Source organism: Dermochelys coriacea, chromosome 14 (assembly GCF_009764565.3).
Source record: "Dermochelys coriacea isolate rDerCor1 chromosome 14, rDerCor1.pri.v4, whole genome shotgun sequence".
NCBI classification, from domain to species: Eukaryota; Metazoa; Chordata; order Testudines; family Dermochelyidae; genus Dermochelys; species Dermochelys coriacea.
The window spans coordinates 36,188,245-36,209,194 of record NC_050081.1 but is presented as its reverse complement, the minus strand read 5'-3'; the positions used below and the strand labels follow the sequence as shown (position 1 = coordinate 36,209,194).

At 53.1% G+C, this 20,950-nt stretch overlaps 1 protein-coding gene, 2 non-coding genes and 1 pseudogene across 3 annotated transcripts; 3 read left to right on the top strand and 1 right to left on the bottom strand.

The window, feature by feature from the left end:
- LOC119842653 overlaps window positions 1-20,950 on the top strand; it is a 1,040,433-nt pseudogene that overhangs the window by 777,023 nt on the left and 242,460 nt on the right.
- On the bottom strand, window positions 6,760-6,847 carry TRNAY-GUA. Its single transcript is given in 2 exon segments — window positions 6,760-6,795; window positions 6,811-6,847. It is a non-coding gene; the product is annotated as a tRNA-Tyr (tRNA).
- Window positions 8,289-8,376, top strand: TRNAY-GUA. Its single transcript is given in 2 exon segments — window positions 8,289-8,325; window positions 8,341-8,376. It is a non-coding gene; the product is annotated as a tRNA-Tyr (tRNA).
- Window positions 11,088-18,463, top strand: LOC119843379 (RING finger protein 39-like). The gene is made up of 3 exons (XM_038372630.2): window positions 11,088-11,488; window positions 16,522-16,573; window positions 17,588-18,463. The coding sequence occupies exons 1-2, from the start codon at window positions 11,153-11,155 to the stop codon at window positions 16,543-16,545; spliced, it is 360 nt and encodes a 119-aa protein (XP_038228558.1). The 5' UTR covers window positions 11,088-11,152; the 3' UTR covers window positions 16,546-16,573; window positions 17,588-18,463.

The following is a 20,950-nucleotide window of genomic DNA, read 5'->3' as shown; positions in this document are numbered from 1 at the left end:
TCGCACTGGGCTGGGCTGGGCGGAGCAGGGATGCCCCCACCATGCCATGCCCCATTGCTACCGGCTGGCCCCTCGTTCTCTCTCCGCGCCAGCTCCATTGCTCCCAGGGGAGCCCATATTTGGCACCGGGCCCACAAAAGGTGAATCTGACCCTGCCACAGGGCTGAAGCCCGGGGCCCTGAGCCCCACCACCCGGGCTGAACGCGAAGCCAGAAGGGAAAAGGTTGAGAACCTCTGCACTGGAAGGCTGTAAAAACACCCAAGTTTTTTTTAACCTTTCCTTCTAGGTCAGGTTTTCTAAACCTCTGATCCTGTTTGTTGATCTCATCTGGATCCTCTCCAATTTGCCCACATCTTTCTTAAAGCACGGTGCCCAGAACTGGACACCAGATTTCAGCTGAGGCCTCCCAAATGCGGAGCAGAGCAGGACAACGACCTCCTGTGTCTTACGTACGACACTCCTGTTAATACACCCCAGTACGATATTAGCTTTCCTCACAGCTGCCGTCACATTGTTGGCTCATATGCAATGTGCGATCGACTAGAACCCCCAGGCCTTGTCAGCCGTCCAGCTGCCTAGCCAGTTAGTCCCCACTTTGTAGCGGTGCATTTGATTTTTCCTTCCTAAGCATTTTGCCCTTGTCTTTATTGAATTTCATCTTGCTGATTTCAAGCCAATTCTCCCATTTGTCAAGGTCCTGTGTTTTAAAACAGGTTTAAAACAAACAAAAGGAAGTATTTCTTCACACAACGCACAGTCAACCTGTGGAACTCTTTGCCAGAGGATGTTGTGATGGCCAAGACTATAACAGGGTTAGAAAAAAGAACTAAATAAGGTCATGGAGGATAGGTCCATCAATGGCTATTAGCCAGGATGGGCAGGGATGGCGTCCCTAGCCACTGTTTGCCATAAACTGGGAATGGACGACAGGGGAAGGATCACTTGATGAGTCCCTGTTCTGTTCATTCCCTCTGAAGCAGGAAGACAGGACACTGGGCTAGATGGACCTTTGGTCTGACCCAGTGTGGCCGTTCTTATGTTAATGTAATATAATATAATTATAATTTAATTTAATTAATAATATAAATGAACAGAATGTTTTTATTTGCCTGAAACAATTTTTCCATTTGGCAGGAAATGTTGAAAATATTTTGTTTGTGTTCATTTCAGAACAGCAACAAATTTCAAATTCACGGCATCTCCCCTGAAACGGTAAATTGGACTCCCACCCAGCTTTATTCATTAGCCAGCCCCTTCTATTGCATTATGCACTGCAGCCACTAGGGGGTGCCGCTTTCACAAGTAGTCACAGTGAATCACAGAGATGAAGGAATTTGGGAAGAAATTGGGATGGAAATCTCCCCCTCCCCTCCCCCCAACCACCACCCAAGTTGGGCTCTGGATTTGGGTCAGTTCTGATGAGCTCTGATCAGCGTATGAGAGATTCCTTTTATAAGAAATCCCACAGCGTGCTTGAACCTATGATCGTTAGCAATGCGGCACCGACCTCTGCCACTCCGGCTAAAGGCTGGTCTCCGTTAGGTGGTAGTAGTAATAGGTCGTTATCCTGTATGTGTAGCCATCACTAGCGGAGAGGGATGCAGCATAAGTGTGTTTTTGACAATGTCTTACACTGGAAATTCTGTCTGTTGAACCCACCCCACCCCCCACCCCACCTCCATTTCTCCCTCCTCTACCTACAGAATCGTTCGGAAGTATGTCAGAAAACTTGGCCTGGCATTGAACCATTACTCCAACAGGAATGGCGAGGCCTGGTACCTGGTGAATAACATCTGGGCCAGGGTCAGCGAAGTGGAGAGGTACCCAGATGTTCTGGCCTATCCTCTGCGACTCCCCGAGTGAGGGAAATCGTTCGTGGAGCTGTTCTATGAGGCACTGAGAGATGCGAGGCCTTTGTCCCATTATACAACATAGTGCTGCCCCATTCTCCAGGTCTCTGACGTACCCCCTTTTCCTGCTATCTGAGCACCCCTGGGAAGTCGGGCAGTACCATTATCCAGAAGTGAAACACAGAGAGGCTTAAGTGACTTGCCTAAGGTCATATATGACGAAGCAGGAATTGAACCCACATTCCCCAAACTAACTGTAAACGGAATGATCATCGTGCGGGGGTGTTTCCAATGGGGTTCTGCTGGGATTGGTTCTTAGGCCTACTCTAATTTAAGACTTTTATCAATGAGCTGGAAGAAAACATAAAATCATCATGGATCAGGATTACAAATGACACAAACATTGGGGGTGTGGTAAATAATGAAGAGGACCGGTCACTGATATGGAGTGATTTGGTAGACTGGGCCCAAGCAAACAATGTACATGCATCCGATGAAGTGAGCTGTAGCTCACGAAAGCTTATGCTCAAATAAATTTGTTAGTCTCTAAGGTGCCACAAGTACTCCTTTTCTTTTTGCGAATACAGACTAACATGGCTGCTACTCTGAAACAATGTATATTTTAATATAGCTAAATGTAAACATCTAGAAACAGGGATGCAGGCCGTACTTACAGGATGGGGGACTCGAACCTGGGAAGCAGGTCGTGGTGGATAACCAGTTGAACACAAGCTCCCAGTGCGACACTATGGCCAAAAGGGGTAATGCGAACCTAGGATGTATAAACAAAGAAATCTTGAGTAGGGTTCTAGCTCCAGCTCTGGGAGGGGAGTGGGATCTACTGGTTGGAGCAGGGGGCAGGGCTGGGAGCCAGGACTCCTCAGCTCTATATCTAGCTCTGGGCACGGAGTAGAGTCTAGTGGGTTAGAGCGGGGCTGGGGTAGGAGGCAGGACTCCTGGGTCATATTCTCAAAGCTGTCATTCAATTAACATCTCAGTTTCCCCATCCTGAGCCCTTTCCTTCCTGGTAAGGCTGCACCGTGCTAATTGGCTTAATGAGCATTTGTAAAACTATGGGCGATCCCAAGATTAAAAGGTCCCGTAGCAGCGCAAGGTGTTATTATTAATCAGCATAATTGCTCCCTGAACCGCATGAGCGTCTGGGGCGTGGGACACCTGGCAGCCCGGGACGCGAAGCCAGGATGGATGTGCAGTCCCAAGCTGGAGATGCGGCCCCTTGATCGCACCCAGGGCTGTCCCGGTCTGTCGGGCCCATCTTTCCGGTTCCTTTATGGAAGATGGTGCTGGGCGGGGAAGGGGGGCTGAAGAGAATAAAAACCACCTGATGCTCAAGTGGGAATGATTCCAGATGACCCCAGGCCTGCTATTGTTAGAAAGAGGCTTGGGGTAATTTACTTACCTTCAGCATTTAGGGTCCAGTGCATGGATAGTCCATTATTTTTTGTCAAGGTCCAAATGTTTTGGTCAAGGTCCAGGCAAGAGCCAGGCTCCAGAGAAAATAATACAAAAAATAACAATAAAAATGGTAGTAAGACTAAATAAAAACAGTTTGCCGCCCGTTCTAAAGCATCTGACGGGTCTGGATTTGGCCCACAGTCCACCTACTGGTCTAGTGATATGTGTGTTACAGTAGCGCTTGGACCGGGCTACGTGTGGGGAGTGGGGTCTAGTGGTTGGGGGGTTGGGAGTCAGGACTCAGGGTTCTATCCTCAGGGCACTCCATGGACCCTGACCAAGATCGGGGTTGCCGTTGGGCTGGGCATTGCATGGACCCTGACCGAGATGGGGACCCCCGTTGGTCTCAGCACTGCCCAGACCCGACTGAGATCGGGGCCCCCATTGGGTTCAGCACTGCCCAGACCCTGACTGAGATCAGGGTCCCCATTGGGCTCAGCACTGCACAGACCCCAACCGAGATTGGGGTCCCCATTGGGCTAAATGCTGCACAGACTTTGGCTGAAATCAGCAGCCCCCAAACCTTTTGTTTTCATCACACACAAAACCAAACAAATTAACCCTCCCCCCCAAAAAACCAACACCACCAACAACAAAACCCACAACTTTTCAGCCAAAACAAATATTTTTTTTTCAGTTGCCGGAAAGTTGAACAACGGTTGGCATTTGGGTTTGCAATTTTGACATTTCAATGAAATCAGGCATTTCCCTCCTGTGTGTCAAACTGCCCCCCCTTCTCCCCACCCCCATTTTCAACCTGCTCTTCAGCAACCATGACCCTGCTCTCAGGTATGACCTGGCATTGCTCATGCGACTCCCATCCTGATGGCAAACAGGCAAGCCAGGGGAAGGCTGTGCACCCCTTCTGGAGCGGGGAGCTAGCCAGGGGGCCTTGGTCTCAGGGCGGAGTCTGATTTGTCACTGTACTACTTCACTGAGATGGGATCAGTCTTGGGGTAGCTCCATGATGCAAACTGGGTGTACAGCTGCAGATGGCGGGGGGCAAGGGGAGGGTGAACAGACCAGATAGCAAATGTGACAAATTGGGACACTTGGGGGGAGGGGGTATAGTTGTGTATATAAGACAAAGCCCCTAATATTGGGATGGTCCTAATAATATCAGGATGTCAGATCATGGGGAGGTGGGGGGAATCTCCCCAGAGCAGGGCAAAGAGGGGTGGGGACCTGTCCCAGGCGGGGGCCCCCTCTAAACTGGTTGGCCCGGGCTGGTCACGTCTGAAAGCCGCTCTGCATGTTTTTCCTGGCCCTGCCCCACCGGTCGGTTGGGAGGAAGAATTCTAGGAACGCTGGGGAGCTGGCATTGTCCGGATGCAACGTCCTGGACCAGACGCTCCCGCGACCTTCGTCACGCTCCAGGACTGATTACGAAATCGGCCCTGGCACCGCCTAGCGTGTTACAACATCCCCGCTGGATGCCTGGCGCTGGATGTTGCTAACGAGGAACGACAGGGTTGGGTCGCGGGGAGCGGCTTTCCCCTCTAGTGGGCGCTGGCTCTGTTCTGGCCCCAGAGCCGGGCAACTGGCTGGCTGGGGGGGAGGGAGATGGGATGGGGGCCTTTCCCTTCTAGGGGGCACTGGCTCTATCTATATCAGCAAATGTGTGTGTGTTGCTGTCTTGCACGCTCATGTTCACACACACTGACACAATCACTGCAGATCTCTCTGTGTGTGTGTATTATGGTCGTGTGGGTCATTGTGTCTGTGCCAGCATGTCTATGTGCAGTGCCAGATCTGTGTGTGAGTGAGAATGTCTGTGCGTTACTCTGTGTGTGTGCATTGCTTCTCGAGTGTGTACTGCCAGATCCGTGCCCAGTGTGTGTGGCTAGCATGCTCTGTCTCTCTGTGGAAATGTGTGTTTGTGTGTGCATCAGCATGGCTGCGTATTGCCATCTCTGTGCCAATGTGTGTTGCTATTTGTGTGTGTTTGTCAGTGTGTGCATTGCTCTGTGTGTGTGTCAGTTTGTGCACTGCTCTCTCTGTGTATGTCAGTGTGTATTGCTCTGTGTGTGTGTTTGTCAGTGTATACGTTGCTGTGTGTGCGCATCAGTGTGTGTGTCAGTGTATGCGTTGGTCTGTGTGTGTCAGTGTGTGGGTTGCTCTATGTATGTCAGTGTGTGCATTGCTGTGTGTGTGTCAGTGTGTGCATTGCTCTGTGTGCGTATCAGTGCATGTGTGTGTCAGTGTGTGCATTGCTCTGTGTATCAGTAGGTGTGTTGTTCTTTGTGTGTCAATGTCAGTGTTGCTCTCTGGGTGTGTCAGTGTGTATGTGTTAATGTGTGTGTTGCTGTGTGTGTGTCAGTGTGTGCATCAGTGTGTATGTGTGTCAGTGTTTGCATTACTATGTGTATGTCAGTATGTGTGTGTCAGTGTGGGCATTGCTCTGTGTGTGTGTCAGTGAGTGTATTACTCTTTGTGTGCATCAGTGCATGAGTTGCTCTGTGTGTGTGTCAGTGTCTCTGTGTGTGTCAGTGTGTGCATTGCTCTGTGTGTGTGTGTGGTGCTCTGTCTGTATGTCAATGTGTGCATCGCTGTGTGTGAATTGCTCTTTGTGTGTGTCAGTGTGTGTATTGCATTGCTCTGTGTGTGTCAGTGTATGTGTTCCTGTGTGTGTCAGTGTGTGCAATGCTCTGTGTGTCAGTGTGTGCATTGCTCTGTGTGTGTGTCTCTGTGTGTGTCAGTGTGGGCATAGCTGTATGTGTGTGCATTGCTCTGTTTGTTTTTCAGTGTGTGTGTCAGCATGTGCATTGCTGTGTGTGTATTGCTGTGTGTGTCTCAGTGTGTGCATTGCTGTGTGTGTATTGCTGTGTGTGTGTCAGTGTGTGTCACTGTATGTTGCTCCTTGTGTTTGTCAATGTGTGTATTGCTCTGTGTGTCAGTGTGTGCGTTGCTGTGTGTGTGTCAAGATGTGTATTGCTCTGTGTGTGTTGGTCTGTGTGTTGCTCTGTGTGTCAGTGTGTGCACTGTGGTGTGTGCATTGCTCAGCATGTGTCAGTGTGTGCGTTGCTCTGTGTGTCGGTGTGTGCACTGCTGTGTGTGCATTCCTTAGCATGTGTCAGTGTGTGCGTTGCTCAGTGTGTGTGTAAATTGCCGTGTGTGTCAGTGTGTGCATTGCTCTGTGTGTCAGTGCATGCATTCCTCAGCATATGCGTTGCTCGTGTGTGTGTGAGTATTGCCACCTCCGTGTGCCAATGCGTGTTGCTGTCTCGGTGTGTGTCTAGTGGTGTCTGTGGCAGCGAGACCGGGTGTGTTGCCACCTCTCTGCCAGCGTCTGCGCCTGCGTTGCTCTGGCTGCGACGCGGGGCACCTATTGCTCTGCGTGTGCTTGTCTCCAACCCCCCCCCCGTCCTCCCCCCCTTCTCCCTGCAGCAGCTTCAGCCCGCAAATCCCCTCCGGCAAAACAGGAGCCTGCTCTCCTTCGAGCCGGAATCGAACCAGCGACCTAAGGATGATCCTGCCAGCGCCCTACAGTCCTTCGCTCTACCAGCTGAGCTATTGAAGGGAGTTGCCTGGAGGCCATGAATGACGCCTCTTAGTGTGTACACCTGGCAGGGCCGGCCAGGAGAGGGTGTGTCTGGGTCCAACGTCTGCAGGTGTAAGAGAGCCCCAGCCCTTCACTCCCGTCTGCCTAGCAAACCGCGGATCAGAAGAGGCGTCTGGGTGTGCGTGTCACCGTCTGTTTCTCTCTCTCTCTCTCTCTCTCTCTCTCTCTCATTCGGTCTGTCCCCTTCCCTCTCTTTCTCTATTTCCTCCGTCCTTCCATCTCTAGGGTGACCAGAGAGCAAGTGTGAAAAATCAGGACACTTTTTTCAGTGTGTGTGTGGGGGGGGTATAGTTGCAAATATAAGACAAAGCCCCTGATATATGGGGACATCTGTGCACCCTACTCTCCTCTTTCACCATCTTCCGCCCACTTAGGGACCGGACATCTTTTTCCACCGTGCTTTGTAATCTGGCTCTGCTGCGTGGCCCGCGGCGCATCCACCAGGAGGTGGAGTTGCCGGAATTGGATGCGGTGCGCCCAGTTTGTTTCTCCGTTGAGTTCATCCTTTCGGTGTGTGCGTTTTCCGTCGCAGACCCCCTCAATCGTTTCAAATAAAGGGGTGGGGACCCCTTTGGGAATCTTAGACATAGCCCACAGGCGGCAGATTACACACCACAGTAGTATGGTCATGACAACCATTCGCAGAGCCCTTAGACATCACCGGGGTCCGCGGACGAAAGGTTGCAAATGGATCGTTTCTAAAGCGTGCCGCTGGGTGTGTGTTCGACGGGATTCGATGGGAAAGGAAGATGCTTGCCACATCTCGCTCTGGGAAAGATGTTCTTTATATACAGTCATGGGACATCTGGAAGGGACCTCGAGAGGTCATCTAGTCCAGTCCCCTGCGCTCAAGGCGGGACTATTATCTAGACCATCCATGACAGGGGTTTGTCTAACCTGCTCTTAAAACCTCCAATGATGGAGATTCCACAACCTCCCTAAGCAATTTATTCCAGTGCTTAACTGCCCTGACACTTAGGAAGTTTTTCCTAATGTCCAACCTAAACCTCCCTTGCTGCAATTTAAGCCCATTGCTTCTTGGCCTAGCCTTAGAGGTTAAGAAGAACAATTCTTCTCTCTCCTCCTTGTAACAACCTTTATGTACTTGAAAACCGTGATCATTTGCTTTCTCTCTCTCTCCCTCCTTCCATCTTTCCTGCCCCCACCCTGCCGCTCCAAGACCTAGCATCACACCCTCTGTAGCTCGGTGGGTCTTTCTCCTTCGCCAGCCTTCTCCATCTGCTTCTGTGTCTTGCAAGGGATGGAGGGAAGGAAGAGAGACAGATGAGGAGGAAGGGGAGCAAGATTGGAACCAAAAGCCAGGCAGAGAAAAGAAGTTAGTGCCTAGGAGGACAGGCAGACATCATGAAGAAGAGTGACATAAAACCCTATGCCTATTCCTTCGATAGCTCAGCTGGTAGAGCGGAGGACTGTAGAGTGTTAACAGAGTTATCCTTAGGTCGCTGGTTCGATTCCGGCTCAAAGGAAGGGACTTTTTTTTCCTGCGTGTTTTGAATATGATATCATCTAAGGTTTCAGAGTAGCAGCCATGTTAGTCTGTATTTGCAAAAAGAAAAGGAGTACTTGTGGCACCTTAGAGACTAACAAGTTTATTTGAGCGTAAGCTTTCGTGAGCTACAGCTCACTTCATCGGATGCATTCAGTGGAAAATACAGTGGGGAGATTTATATACACAGAAAACATGAAACAATGGGTATTACCATACATACTAGTTAGAGCTTATGCTCAAATAAATTTGTTAGTCTCTAAGGTGCCACAAGTCCTCCCTGATATCATCTAAGAGTGTTGGGATCAGCGGAGGGCAATAGCCCCTCTGTCGGAGGGTGGGTGTGTTTCTCTTCCCACATCTCCCTGCTTTCTGGACGCCTTCCAAGTCACTCCCTCAACTTCAGTTGCTCGCTATAGATGGGAAGATCTTTGTTGTCTCTGCAGTGCCCGGCGCAACGGGGCCCTAATCTCAGCCGGGGCAGCAACTGTCTCTCCCTGTGTGTCTGTGCAGCGCCTGGCACAACGGGACCCTGATCTCAGCCGGGGCAGGGACTGTCTCTCATTGTGTGTCTGTGCAGCGCCTGGCACAACAGGACCCTGATCTCAGCTGGGGCAGGGACTGTCTCTCCCTGTGTGTCTGTGCAGCGCCTGGCACAACAGGGCCCTGATCTCAGCCGGGGCGGAGACTGTCTCTCCCTGTTTCATAGTAGCAGCCGTGTTAGTCTGTATTCGCAAAAAGAAAAGGAGTACTTGTGGCACCTTAGAGACTAACAAATTTATTAGAGCATAAGCTTTCGTGAGCTACATCCGATGAAGTGACCTGTAGCTCACGAAAGCTTATGCTCTAATAAATTTGTTAGTCTCTAAGGTGCCACAAGTACTCCTTTTCTTTTTGTCTCTCCCTGTGTGTCTGTGCAGCGCCTGGCACAATGGGGCCCTGATCTCAGCTGGGGCAGGGATTGTCTCTCCCTGTATATCTGTGCAGTGCCCAGCCCAATGGGGCCCTGATCTCAGATGGGGCCCCAACAGTGCTGTCATAAATCACATATTCATCACCATATTGAAATAGCAGCTGGCTCTAATAGGAACAAAATAACGGTAATAACGTAGCTTTCTGTGCCTGTGCCTATTTAAAATTTGTCTCCCAAGATTGGCTTATGAAGAACAGACAATGGTTGTAGCATGGGGGCAAGGCCTGGATGTCAGGACTCCGGGGTTCTGTCGCCAGCTCTGGCACGGGTGTGGGGGTCTCATTACTAGAGCTGGTGGGGGCTGGGAGTCAGGACTCCTGGGTTCTATCCTCAGTTCTAGCAGGGGCAAGCTGGTCTAGTGGTTAGAGAGCATGATGGGCGTCAGGATCCTTGGGTTCTACTTCCCCTCCTCACTGTTTAACAACTAGCTAGCTAGACATATGTGACTCAGTTTCTCCTTTGGCACAGTGGGGCAAACACTCCCCTCCCTCTTGGGGAATGTAATTAACAAGCATCTGCCTCAAGCAGAGATGGGGTACCTTTCAAGAGCTCCACCTTGCTGTCAAGCTTTGATCTGTCTCTTCCTCTCCAGGGTTGGCTGGAGCTTGCTGGATTCTCCCCAGCTCTTTGCCCAGCTTGGCATTTCCTGGCCTGAAGGCTTGGCCCTTTCACTAGTTACAGTGGTGACCTCCAGGCTCTTTGCCCTACCTGTGCCCCAGACAGTCATTGTACATTTGGGCCAGACCTAGCCTGTCCCCAAGATCAGTGCAGCGTCTCCCCACTACGCCAGGTTTCAGAGTAGCAGCCGTGTTAGTCTGTATTCGCAAAAAGAAAAGGAGGACTTGTGGCACCTTAGAGACTAACAAATTTATTAGAGCATAAGCTTTTGTGAGCTACAGCTCACTTTATCGGATGAAGTGAGCTGTAGCTCATGAAAGCTTATGCTCTAATAAATTTGTTAGTCTCTAAGGTGCCACAAGTACTCTTTTTCTTTTTCCCCACTACGCGGGGCAGCATCATGATAAGCCTCTTTTCACTGGGGAAACTGAGGCACCGGCACTTGCCTAAAGTCACACAGCGAATTAGCAGTGCAGCCAAAGATAGAACCCAGGAATCCTGACTCCCAACCCCCTGCCAGTTCTATCCCACTAGCTTGCACTCCCTTCTTAGTGCTGGGGACAGAATCCAGGAGTCCTAGCTCCCAGTTACCTGTTGGTGGGGGTCTCATGACTAGAGCTGGTGGGGGGCTGGGTGTCAGGACTCCAGAGTTTTATCCCCAGTTCTAGCAGGGGCAAGCTTGTCTAGTGGTTAGAGCATGGTGGCAAATGGGAGTCAGGATTCTTGGGTTCTTCTTCCCCTTCTCACTGTTTACCAAGCATCTAGGCATCTGTGACTCAGTTTCTCATCTATCCCACTAGATTGCACTCCCTTCTCGGGGCTGGGCACAGAAACCAGGAGTCCTGACTCCCAGCCTCCCCTGCTCTAACCCACTAGACCTCACTCCCCTCCCCTCCGCTCCCCGAGCTGGGGATTGAACCCAAGAATCCTGGCTTCCAGCGCCCCCCCCCCCCCCAGGATCAAAACCTTTGCAGAACCAGTCAAGCTCACATGCTACCTGTGTAACATTCCTGCCAGGGAGAGAAGCTGGCGGAGTGGAAGAACCAGCCGGTTACGCAAGGGGATGTTTATCTGGAGCCTCTCCATCCCCGGGGTGAAGCTCCTCCCTCTCCGCCCACACCCTGCATAAAGGGGAAGGAGTCGCTCGAGCAAAGGGAAAGGAGCCATGGAAGGCCGGGGACCGGTGGCAGAGTTGCAGCGCTCCATCATCTGCCCTATCTGCAGGGGTCCCTTCAAGGACCCGGTGCTGCTGGACTGTGACCACAGCTACTGCCGAGCCTGCATCATGGGCCAGTGGGAACGGGAGAGGGCGGGGGTGCTGTCCTGCCCCCAGTGCCAGCAGGTCTTTGAGCGCCGCAGCCTGCGCACCCACGTCAAACTGGCCGTGGAGGTCAAGATCGCCCAGAACCTCAACGCCAAGACAGCCCAGGAGGCCCTGGTCCCCAAGCGCCGCTGGCGGCGCGGCGCCTGGATCCCGGTGTCGGTCATGCCAGAGGGGCAGGTAGGTGGCTGGTTAACTCGTGGGATGCCCTGCTGCAGGATTCTTATCTGTGCACGGGAAGGTGGCCTGGGAAACAAAGCACCGGGCTGGGCCACAGGACCCCTGGGCTCTTTTTCTGGCTCCGCCAGTGGCCTTGGGCATGCCACTCTCCCAAGCCTCAGTTTCCCCAGCTCTAAAATGGAGCTAATGATCCTGACCTCCTTTGCGAAGCGCTTTGAGCTCTGAAGATGAAAAGCACACGCGCGAGGGGTTATTATGATTATAATATAGGGTCCAGTACTGCTCTCATTGCTGGGGAGCGGAGCACCTAACTGTCGTGCATGACTTGATGCACCGACACGTCTGTCACCGGCTGTTCATTCTCCCAGCCCCCCCCCATGCCCCCCACAGGAGAGATGTTTGTGCAGGGGAGTGTCTTGTTTTGGTAGGGTTGCTGTGTTGTTTTCTTTAATAATACAGGCATGGAGAGACTGGGGGACTCTGGGATGGTGGGTAAGAGGGGTCCACAGAGACCCTGGTATGGAGAGTGGGGGGAGAAAGGGAGACTTTGGCATGGGGGAAGGGGGGGCACACAGAACTCCTGTTATGGGCGGGGGGAGGTTGGGGGGAGATGTGATTCATTGATTCCAAGGTCAGAAGGGGTCATTGTGATCAGCTGGTTTGAGCTTCTGTAGATCACAGGCCGGAGAACTGTCCCCCAATAATTCCTAGAGCGGCTCCTGGTCTGGAGGGCAGGGAGGGGAGAATGGAGGGCACACAACACCCTTGCCATGGGGGGGGGAGAAGAGGGTGCCAAGAACTCCTGTTTTGGGGGGGGGATTGGAAGCATCTGGTATGGAGACACACAGAGCTCTTACTATGTGGGGGAGAATTGGGGGCATAAAAGCCCTTGCCATGGGGGTGGGAAATGAGGGAACAGGTGCCCCCAGAGCCACCGGTATGCAGGAGGGGGGCAACTGGGAACCTTGCTGTGGGGAGAGGGAGCGTAGAGTTCCCCTCCATGGGGGTTGCTGATATGGAAGAAGAGGAGCCACCCAGAGACTTGGGAGGGGGAACACAGAGGTTTTGGGGGCGGGGGGGGAAGGCTAGGAGCCCCTGCCCGGGGGCTGATCTGCTTGCAACGGGCCAATGCTGGGGATTGAACCAAGAACCTTCGGGGCTAAAGGTAGGAGCTGCTACAGCTGGGTCTCCTGTGAGGGCTATAACAGTTACCGCTGCGCCCCGCCCCACCCCCCTGCTCGGGGGCTGGTTTTGCGCTGTGAGGTGCACTGTTGGGGGAGGTTTCGTCAGCTCCCTCGGAGGCATGCACTGCAGGGCCGCTAACGGATGCTGAATGGGCCCCGTTGGTCTGATGTGGATGGCAGGGAGACGGGATACCAGGCTAGATGGGCCCCATATGATAGGCCAATTCCCATGCAGGGTGTCCATTATGTGGCGGGCAGGCTGGGAAGGTTACGGGTCTGTTATTTCAGTGCTCCCTACACACAGGACCCCTCTCACTGCCTCCCAGAGTAGCCCAGCAGCCACCCCGGTCCCTGGGGAAATGGAAATATAGTCAAGGGGACCTGACCCATCCAAGATCCTGACTGACCAGCCCGACCCCCTTCATTTCTAACCCACTCACCCAGTGGCTCTCAACCAGGGGTATGCGTACCCCTTGGGGTATGCCGAGGTTTTCTGGGGGTACATCAGCTCCTCTAGATATAAACCAAGTTTGACAACAGGCTGCATAAAAAACACTAGCGAAGTCAGGAAAAACTAGTGTCATACAGACAGTGACTGGTTTATCCTGCTCTATAGACGATACACTGAAATGTTTCTATTCCCATTGATTTCTTATGGTAAAAATGAGAACGTCAGCACTCACAGTGGCTGTGACGCTTATATTTTTATGTCTGATTTTGTTGTTTTGAAGTGAGGGAAGACTTAGGGGTATGCCAGACAAATCAGCCTCCTGAAAGGGGGACAGGAGCCTGGAAAGGTTGAGAGTCACTGGGCTAGTGAAAAAGTCTCTAGCTGTGGTTTCCATTTGGGTACTGGGGCTCCCCCTCCAAGCCATCCAGCCTTAAAGGTGATGGGGGAAGCACCAGCCAAGGCACAATGGGACAGCGCCACACCACTAGACCTCACTGCCCACCCAGAGCTGGGGATAGAACCCAGGAGTCCTGGCTCCCAGCCCTCCCCTGCTGCAAGCACGTGACTGCACACGCGGCTGGGCTTGGTGCCCACGTGCTGTTTACCTGGCAGTGGCAGCGGGCCAGGAATGTAAACACACGCCGCGCCATGGGGCCCTGTCCTCGTGAATTAATCAGCAGCCCCCGGAGCATGTGGGAATCCTGTCATCAGCCACCGCGACCCGCCTGCACAACTGTCCCGGCTAGTCCCACTGCATCCTTCCCCGGCTCATCACAGCCCTCGGCTCACCGCACGCACGAGCCGTTCCAGCCCCACTCACCCTCCTGGAATTTACGAGCGGCCACGTCAATATCTCCTCCTGGCACCAGCCAGTCTGGGCACGCCCGCCTCAACCACATGCCCTGGGCAGCTTGGGCCGGGCCCAGCAAACCCAGCGCCTCTTCCCCGGCCAAGCTTTCCCCTCGCCCCCTTCCCCTGCAGGCTCATTTCCCCTTTGTCATCTTCCTGACCCTGTTCCAGGGCACGGAGCCTGATTGGACCCAGCCTCACACACTGTTACCGCCTGGGTTTATGGCGTCCAGATAGCAAGTGTGAAAAATCAGGACGGGGGGTAGGGGGTAATGGGCGCCTGTAGAAGACAAAGCCCCCATGGGTCACACATGAACCTCCCCTCTGGGGAGGCTAGCCCCCCAGCTCCTCCTCTTCCACCTAAGGCCCCACCCCTACCCCGCCGCTTCTGGCCCCCTGGCCTATTATACCCGCCATCCATGAAACCCTAGTCCCTAGCATGGAGGTGGGATGACACCATGGCTTGTTCTTGATGGCCTCCTGGACAGACACCACTGCGACAGGCATAGCTTGAAGCTGGCCTCCAAGCCCTCCTGGCATCTTTTTTGGCTTCATCTGCTGGTCTCAGGGGCAGGTGCATCTCTGCTGAGTCCCGTGGGTGGATTTGGTTTTTATGTATAAGGCCCTGGGTGGAGGAGGGAAACTATGGTCTCTCCACCCCTCCACTTGCTCTATGGGCAAAAAGGGGGGCTCTGGGTAGGCCCTGGGCTACCACATAACCTCCCTTAGCCTGGGTGTTGCTTATATGCCTGAACAGTGCCTCCAGGTGGGTGGAACTGGAGCTGTGTTGCATACTCCCCGTACAGCTGGGAGTGAAGATGGGATTCTCCTGCAGCTGAGGATCTGAGCTGTAAAATATCTAGGCAGCCTCCTTTGGGCTCAGCTCTTCCTCAGCCCTCATTCCCATCCCATTGGCTTTTTCCCTGGGTGCCTTTCCTAGGGGGATTAGAGCTGGTATCTTAGGATCCACCAATATGCCCCAATTGGCAGCCCCAGAAAGAGGAATTAATGGGGCATGGCCCTTGCTTGGCTCTAGCCTTTGATTGGGGAGCCAGGACTCCTGGGTTCTATCCTCAGCTGTGGGAGGAGCCTGGGGTCTAGTAGGTTATAGGAGAGGAGCTGAGAGTCAGGAGTCTTGGGGTCTATCCCCAGCTGTGGGAGGGGAGTGGGGTCTAGTGGTTAGAGTGTGTGTGGGGGGGAAGGAAGGGGATTCTCTTCCTTCACTTCCCCTTTCTGTGCTTCAGTTTCTCCAGAGCAGTTATGAGACTTCATCACTGAGCTGGTTCAGAGTTGAGACCCATCTGGGAGTTGTGCTAGGTGTTTTCTCTATCGGCGTCCAGGCTGTGCCCCCTCTGGGTCAATACAGAGACCTCCGGTCTCCAGGGGCTGCTGGTCTGGGGCTCTGAGTTCCTGTGGATTCACGGGGTGTGTGCAGGTGCAGCATCCCTGGGGGACGTGGAGTACCAGCAGCAGAAATGGAGAATAGACAGGAGGGGACAAGCCAGCCCTAGCCCTAGTGGAGTTGTCCTGCCTCAGGCTAATCCCTCGAGTGGATGAGGTCCTGGAGAATAAACTGAAGGAAACGTTCTTGGCTAACAGGCTGGGATCCAATGGCACAGCTGGGCAAATAATGGAGTTTGGAATTCATGAGCAAATTTGAACAGTCCACCAAAAAATGGTTTCAGGTCAAGTGGAAACCAAAAGTTTTTTAAATGTTCGGTGAAGCAAAAAGTGTGTCTGTAGGGAGGGACGGGAATTCATTTTGAGTCGAGCAAACCATTTTGTTTTCATCTTGACCTTTTTAAAACTTGGTTTGGAATTTTTTTTAAAAAAGAAAAAGAAAGGAATATATGAAATGAAGTGTCGTTTCCAACCAAAATGTTGAAACGTGGAGTTTATGGTTTTTTGTTGTGGATTTGTTGCTTTTTTTTAATTAGATTTTTTAAATTCTGAAATGAACAATTCAGCTAAACTGGCACCCGTTTTAGCCCTTTTGAAAACTTAAAAACAATTTGTTTTGGGTTGAGTGGAAACCAAAAGTTTTTGAAATGTTCGGTGAAGCGAAAAGTGTGGGGGGAAAATCATTCTGAGGCAAGCAAAACATTGCATTTCAATTATGACCCTTTAAAAACTATTTTTGAATTTTATTAAAAATAAAAGGAAAGAAACTTAAGAAGTGAAAAGTTGTTTCTTACCAAAAAATTGACACTTTTTTCCCTTTGGAAATTTGTTTCTCCCCCCAAAATAAACAGTCCAGCTAAACTGACACAATTTGGGGGAGTGGGGGAGGGAAATTGCTTGTTTTTCTCTCGACACAAACAATTCAGCAAAATTGACATGAATTTTGACTTTAGTTTCCAAAATGAAGAATTTGGCGAAACACTTGCAAATCCACGACACGGTAGTTTTGCCAAATCTGCATTTTTTCCCCCCAAAAAAGTTTCTACTGAAAAATATTCCCCAGCTCTGTCCAACAGCTCCTCTCCCATGGCGGATGGCCCACTCTACCCTGAGTCTAATGACGTCTCTCTCTGTCTTCTCTCCACCAGGGTGTCGGGAAAATCTGCAGATAGTGAGTGCCCCTTTCTTCTCCTGCATGGTGTAAGTTAGCGGGCACAGGGCCTGGCACGGATGGCACTATCACCGGCCACCATTCACCTGCCCCCAAGGCCCCGATCTATGATTTCCCCCAGGTGTGAGTGTGACAGGGAGGAATGGCCACAATCCAAGCACACCCTTCATGGGGGGACCTCCGGCCCTAGAGTATAGGGCAGGGAGCTTAATAGGGGAGGCAGTGCCAACAGCTGATGGTCCAGGGTCAGTGATGGAGTGTGGTGAAAGTGGCACAAGCAATTCCTGTGCCATGGGGAGTAGACAGAAGCTCAGTAGGGGGCGCTTTCCTCTCCCACTGACTGACCCCAATTCTGCAGTGCGACACTCGTGGGCGCCCTGATGCCGTTCGGCCATAAAGCCGCTCAGGGTTATTAAAGCTGCTTTCCCCTCAAAGCCAGGCTACTGATATGGAATTCAAGCCGATTTAATTCCACCGCCATGAATTCTCCCAACTGTTGCCGTTACATACAAGATCCTTCTGTGCTCCCTGTCCTAAATTTCTGAGCAGCGCTTAACCAGCGGCAGTGCCCCCACCCCAGAAGTAGCTGCATCTCAGCTGTAAGGGAGCGATCCCCCTGTGGATTGCCACGGTGCAGCTATCTCCCCAACCCCAAAAGTAGCTGCATCTCAGCTGTAAGGGAGCGATCCTTGTGGAGTGTCATGTTGCAGCTACCTCCCCAACCCCAGAAGTAGCTGCATCTTAGCTTTGGGTGAGTGATCCCTGTGGAGTGTCATGCTGCAGCTTCCTCCCACCCCAGAGATGGCTGCATCTCTGTGCTGGTGAATGACCCCAAGGAAGCATTTCTATGCGGCTGTTCCCACCCATCCACCCAGGAGTGGCTGCATCTCAGCGCTGGGTGCACAATCCCTGTGCAGCCTTGCTGGGGGCTGTTCCCCAACTGCCCCACCCCAGAGGTGGCTGCATCTCAGCACTGGGAAAGTGTCCCTAGCATAACAAGCCTGTAGGTGATTATCGCCCATACCTTCCCTCTCTCTCTGCAGCTAACGTGACGCCGGACCCTTCCCAAACCGTCCACTCTGACCTGAGCCTCTTGGACAATATCAGGACCGTCTACCTGGGCCTTGGAGAGCAGCCCTGGCTCCCGGACAACCACTGAGAGATTCAACGTGCTTCCAGGCCATGCCGGGCAGCTAGGGTGTCTCCTCCAGCCACATGCAGCAGAGCTAGGCCCATACAGTGGCTCCCTGCGGATAGGCCTCAGTCCCGCGCCTGCAGGGGTCCCCCCTCCGGGGGACTGGGACAAGCTGAATGTTGGTGGATCAGCCCTGGGGACAGATGCAGAAGAAATGGGACCCACTGGCCCATCTTACAGAGCACAGCTGAGAAGAACAGTCTGGGGCTAACAATTGGAGCCAGCGCCCCATACAGGGGAAAGGCCCCATGTCCCATTCCCCACCAACCCCCCAAGCCAGCTGGTCTCCCTGTCCTGGGCCAGATCAGATCCTGGGACAAAATTAGAGGGGAAAGGTTCCATGTCCCATTCCCTGCCCCCCTGAGCCAGCCAGCCCTGGGCCAGATCTGAGCCAGTGTCCCATAGAGGGGAAAGGCCCTGTATCCTAGTCCCCGAACCAGCCAGTCCCCCCTGCCGCAGCTTGGGGCCAGATGAGGTCGGCCCATATCCCGGTCCCCTACCCCACTGAGTATTTTCATGCCGTCTGCTCTCTCGTCTCACCAGAGTTTTCCCTGCTGCTCTCTGCCGCAGCTGTGTTGTATTCTTGTGTGGCTGCCCCTGAAGTTTGTTTTGCTAACTTTGTATTTAGTCCAGTGGAGGCCTCTATTGTGATGAATTATCATTAATTATTATTATTGAGCACAAGGGGAAAAAATAAAGTGATCTAGGAAACATGAGCCAGCCAGTCCTTCGCTCTTAGGTTTTCTTTAGAAGACCGTGGTGTGCCCCCGAAACCCCTCTATGCCAGCGGGCAAGAGAATTTCCCGCGCCTGGCATGTGCCACCTGACTCACCCAAGACTGTCATGGGAGGTGTTAAATGAAAAGGCGGGCCATGTGGGTCATGAATAGCGGCATGAGGTATTGGCACAGACACTCGCTGAGGCGTTTCGGATGGCTGCTGACAATCTGTCCTGACCGTTGCTGGCAAAGCAGAGCTCACAAACTAGTTTCTGCCAACCAATGCCAGCAAAATCACCTCTCTCTGCAGTCAGCCAACACAACGAGCGCTCCATTTACATACAAAGGCCCCAGGGAGAGGTGGCACTGGAGAATGGACTGGGAAGGAGGGATCCTGACTAGGGGCCAACATTGAACTTTGGGGGATATTAGGGGATGCCACCCCTTTACCATGCACCTAGGAAATAACTGAGCAGCGTGATTCATCATGAAAAAACAGGATCGTCCTGAAACTTGGGCAAAAGCCCTTTGGGGCAAGGGAAATGTGGTTAGTTGGTTACGTTTGGTCGCTAGAAAGCATGGTTATGATTTTGTTTAATATGTAGCCGGGCAGATCCATTCGCTGTACTCGCTGGCTCTTGGATCTCACACAGCTGGCTGTTTTCATTATCAACATCCCTCAGTGCCGCAGTACAGAGTTGCGTGCTGGAGTCAAATCAGACAAGCTGGTGCCTGCACTGCCCCCAGACGGAGACAGCAGGCCTGGGATTGCTGCAAGCGGTCAGCGGTTAAGGGCTGCACGCTGCACGGGAACATAGCAATGAGCATGGACCCTAACTCTCATTGGTTTCAGTGGGAGAGAGGGGCCCCAAACCCCTTGAAGCTCTGGGCCTAAGTATTTACAGTTAGGAGGTGAGTCACTAACAAGAGAATCAACTGAGGCTGAGAGAGGGGAAATGACTAACAGTAAATGGAACCCAGGCATCCTGGCTCCCAGCACCCCTGCTCTAACCCACTAGACCCCACTCCCCTCCCAGAGCCAGGAATAGAACCCAGGCGTCCTGGCTCCAGCCCCACCCGCTCTAACGTACTAGACTCCATGCCCCTCCCCGAGCCGGGGAGAGAACCCAGGAGTCCTAGAGTCTCTCTGACCTCCCCAACCGCTTGGCAAAACTCTCGGGGAATTCCTCCATAAAAGGCAACTCTTTGCTGCACGCACAGTATCCCGTCCCTGGGGGCCAGCTCATGCCAGGATAATGACAGCTTTCCTCTTCCAGGCTGTTTTTCTTGGGAGTTCCCGTCAGCCTGGCTGCGGGCAGGTGGGCAGCTCCACCTGGCTTGTTCCCATTACCCCAGCCTTGGGCCTGTACCAGCAGGAGCTGAGGTGAGAGGGGCTGGGATGAAGCCAGGTCTGGGGCAGGGCTCCAGCTCCTTCCAGCTAGTGTTGGGAGTCCCCTCCGGGTCCCGGGTGCGGAACGACGATCCGGGAGCCTCTGCTGCTCCGGGAGGAAAGCGGCCGCTCATTCGCACTCCCCGCAACGCCCGAGCCGCTGACCCAGCTCCCAGAAGCTGGTATACGGGGCAGGCACTAGAGGGCGACAAAGCTGATGTGGAGGAGAGCTACCCCTGCCCCAGTGCACCGTGTGATCCTGCCTCTGTTATCCCCTTCTGCCCCAAGGCTGGACACAACGGCTCTCGGGGTAGGTGGGCACCTGGGAGCGCCCGACGGCTCCAGCCCTGCGTACCAGTGTCTTCCTCTTTGCGTCTTTCCACTTCCCAAGCAAGGAGTCAGATCCTGGGAGCATGGTGTCCCCAGGTGGGGCCCGGCAGCCCTCGTTCAGCTGCCCACCAGCCACACAGAGGGGACTGTCAAGGGGACGGAGTGGGGGCACCCAGGCCCGCGCTGCCCTGGTCTTTCTGGGATTGCCAGTGGGTTGGGTGCAGCCATCCCTGTGCGCCGGCTGAGATTTCAACAGCAGACGCTGGTATGAAAGAGAACCCAGGAGTCCTGCCTCCCAGCCCCCCAACCCAGCCACTGAAGAAAGAGCTGACAGAAACACTCCTGTTCAGCATTGCTCACAACCCCCCATTCTGCCTGGAGGGGGCGCTGTTCTGCTTCAGGCTGTAGTTATTTAATGAAGCAAAACCATGCCCCTTAGCACCTGTGACAAAAGTCCCACAGCTGTTGCTCCCGCCTCAGGGCCTTGGCCCACTATCAGCTCGGGCCACGGCATCTGTCTCTCCTCACTGTTGCAAAGCGGCCACGTGAGCCAGCTGCTGTGCCCCACCCCAGAGGCAGCTGCCTTTCAGGGCAGAGTGAGCAATTCCTCTTTTGTACTGCTGCCTGGTTGTCACCCAGCTGCCATCCCCCACCACAGAATTGGCTGCATTTCCACATTGGCCATCAACCCCTGCACAGTGATTCCGCTACAGAGCGGCTGTGCTCCACTCCAGAGGTGGCTGCATTTCCACTGCAGATGTATGATCTGCTGG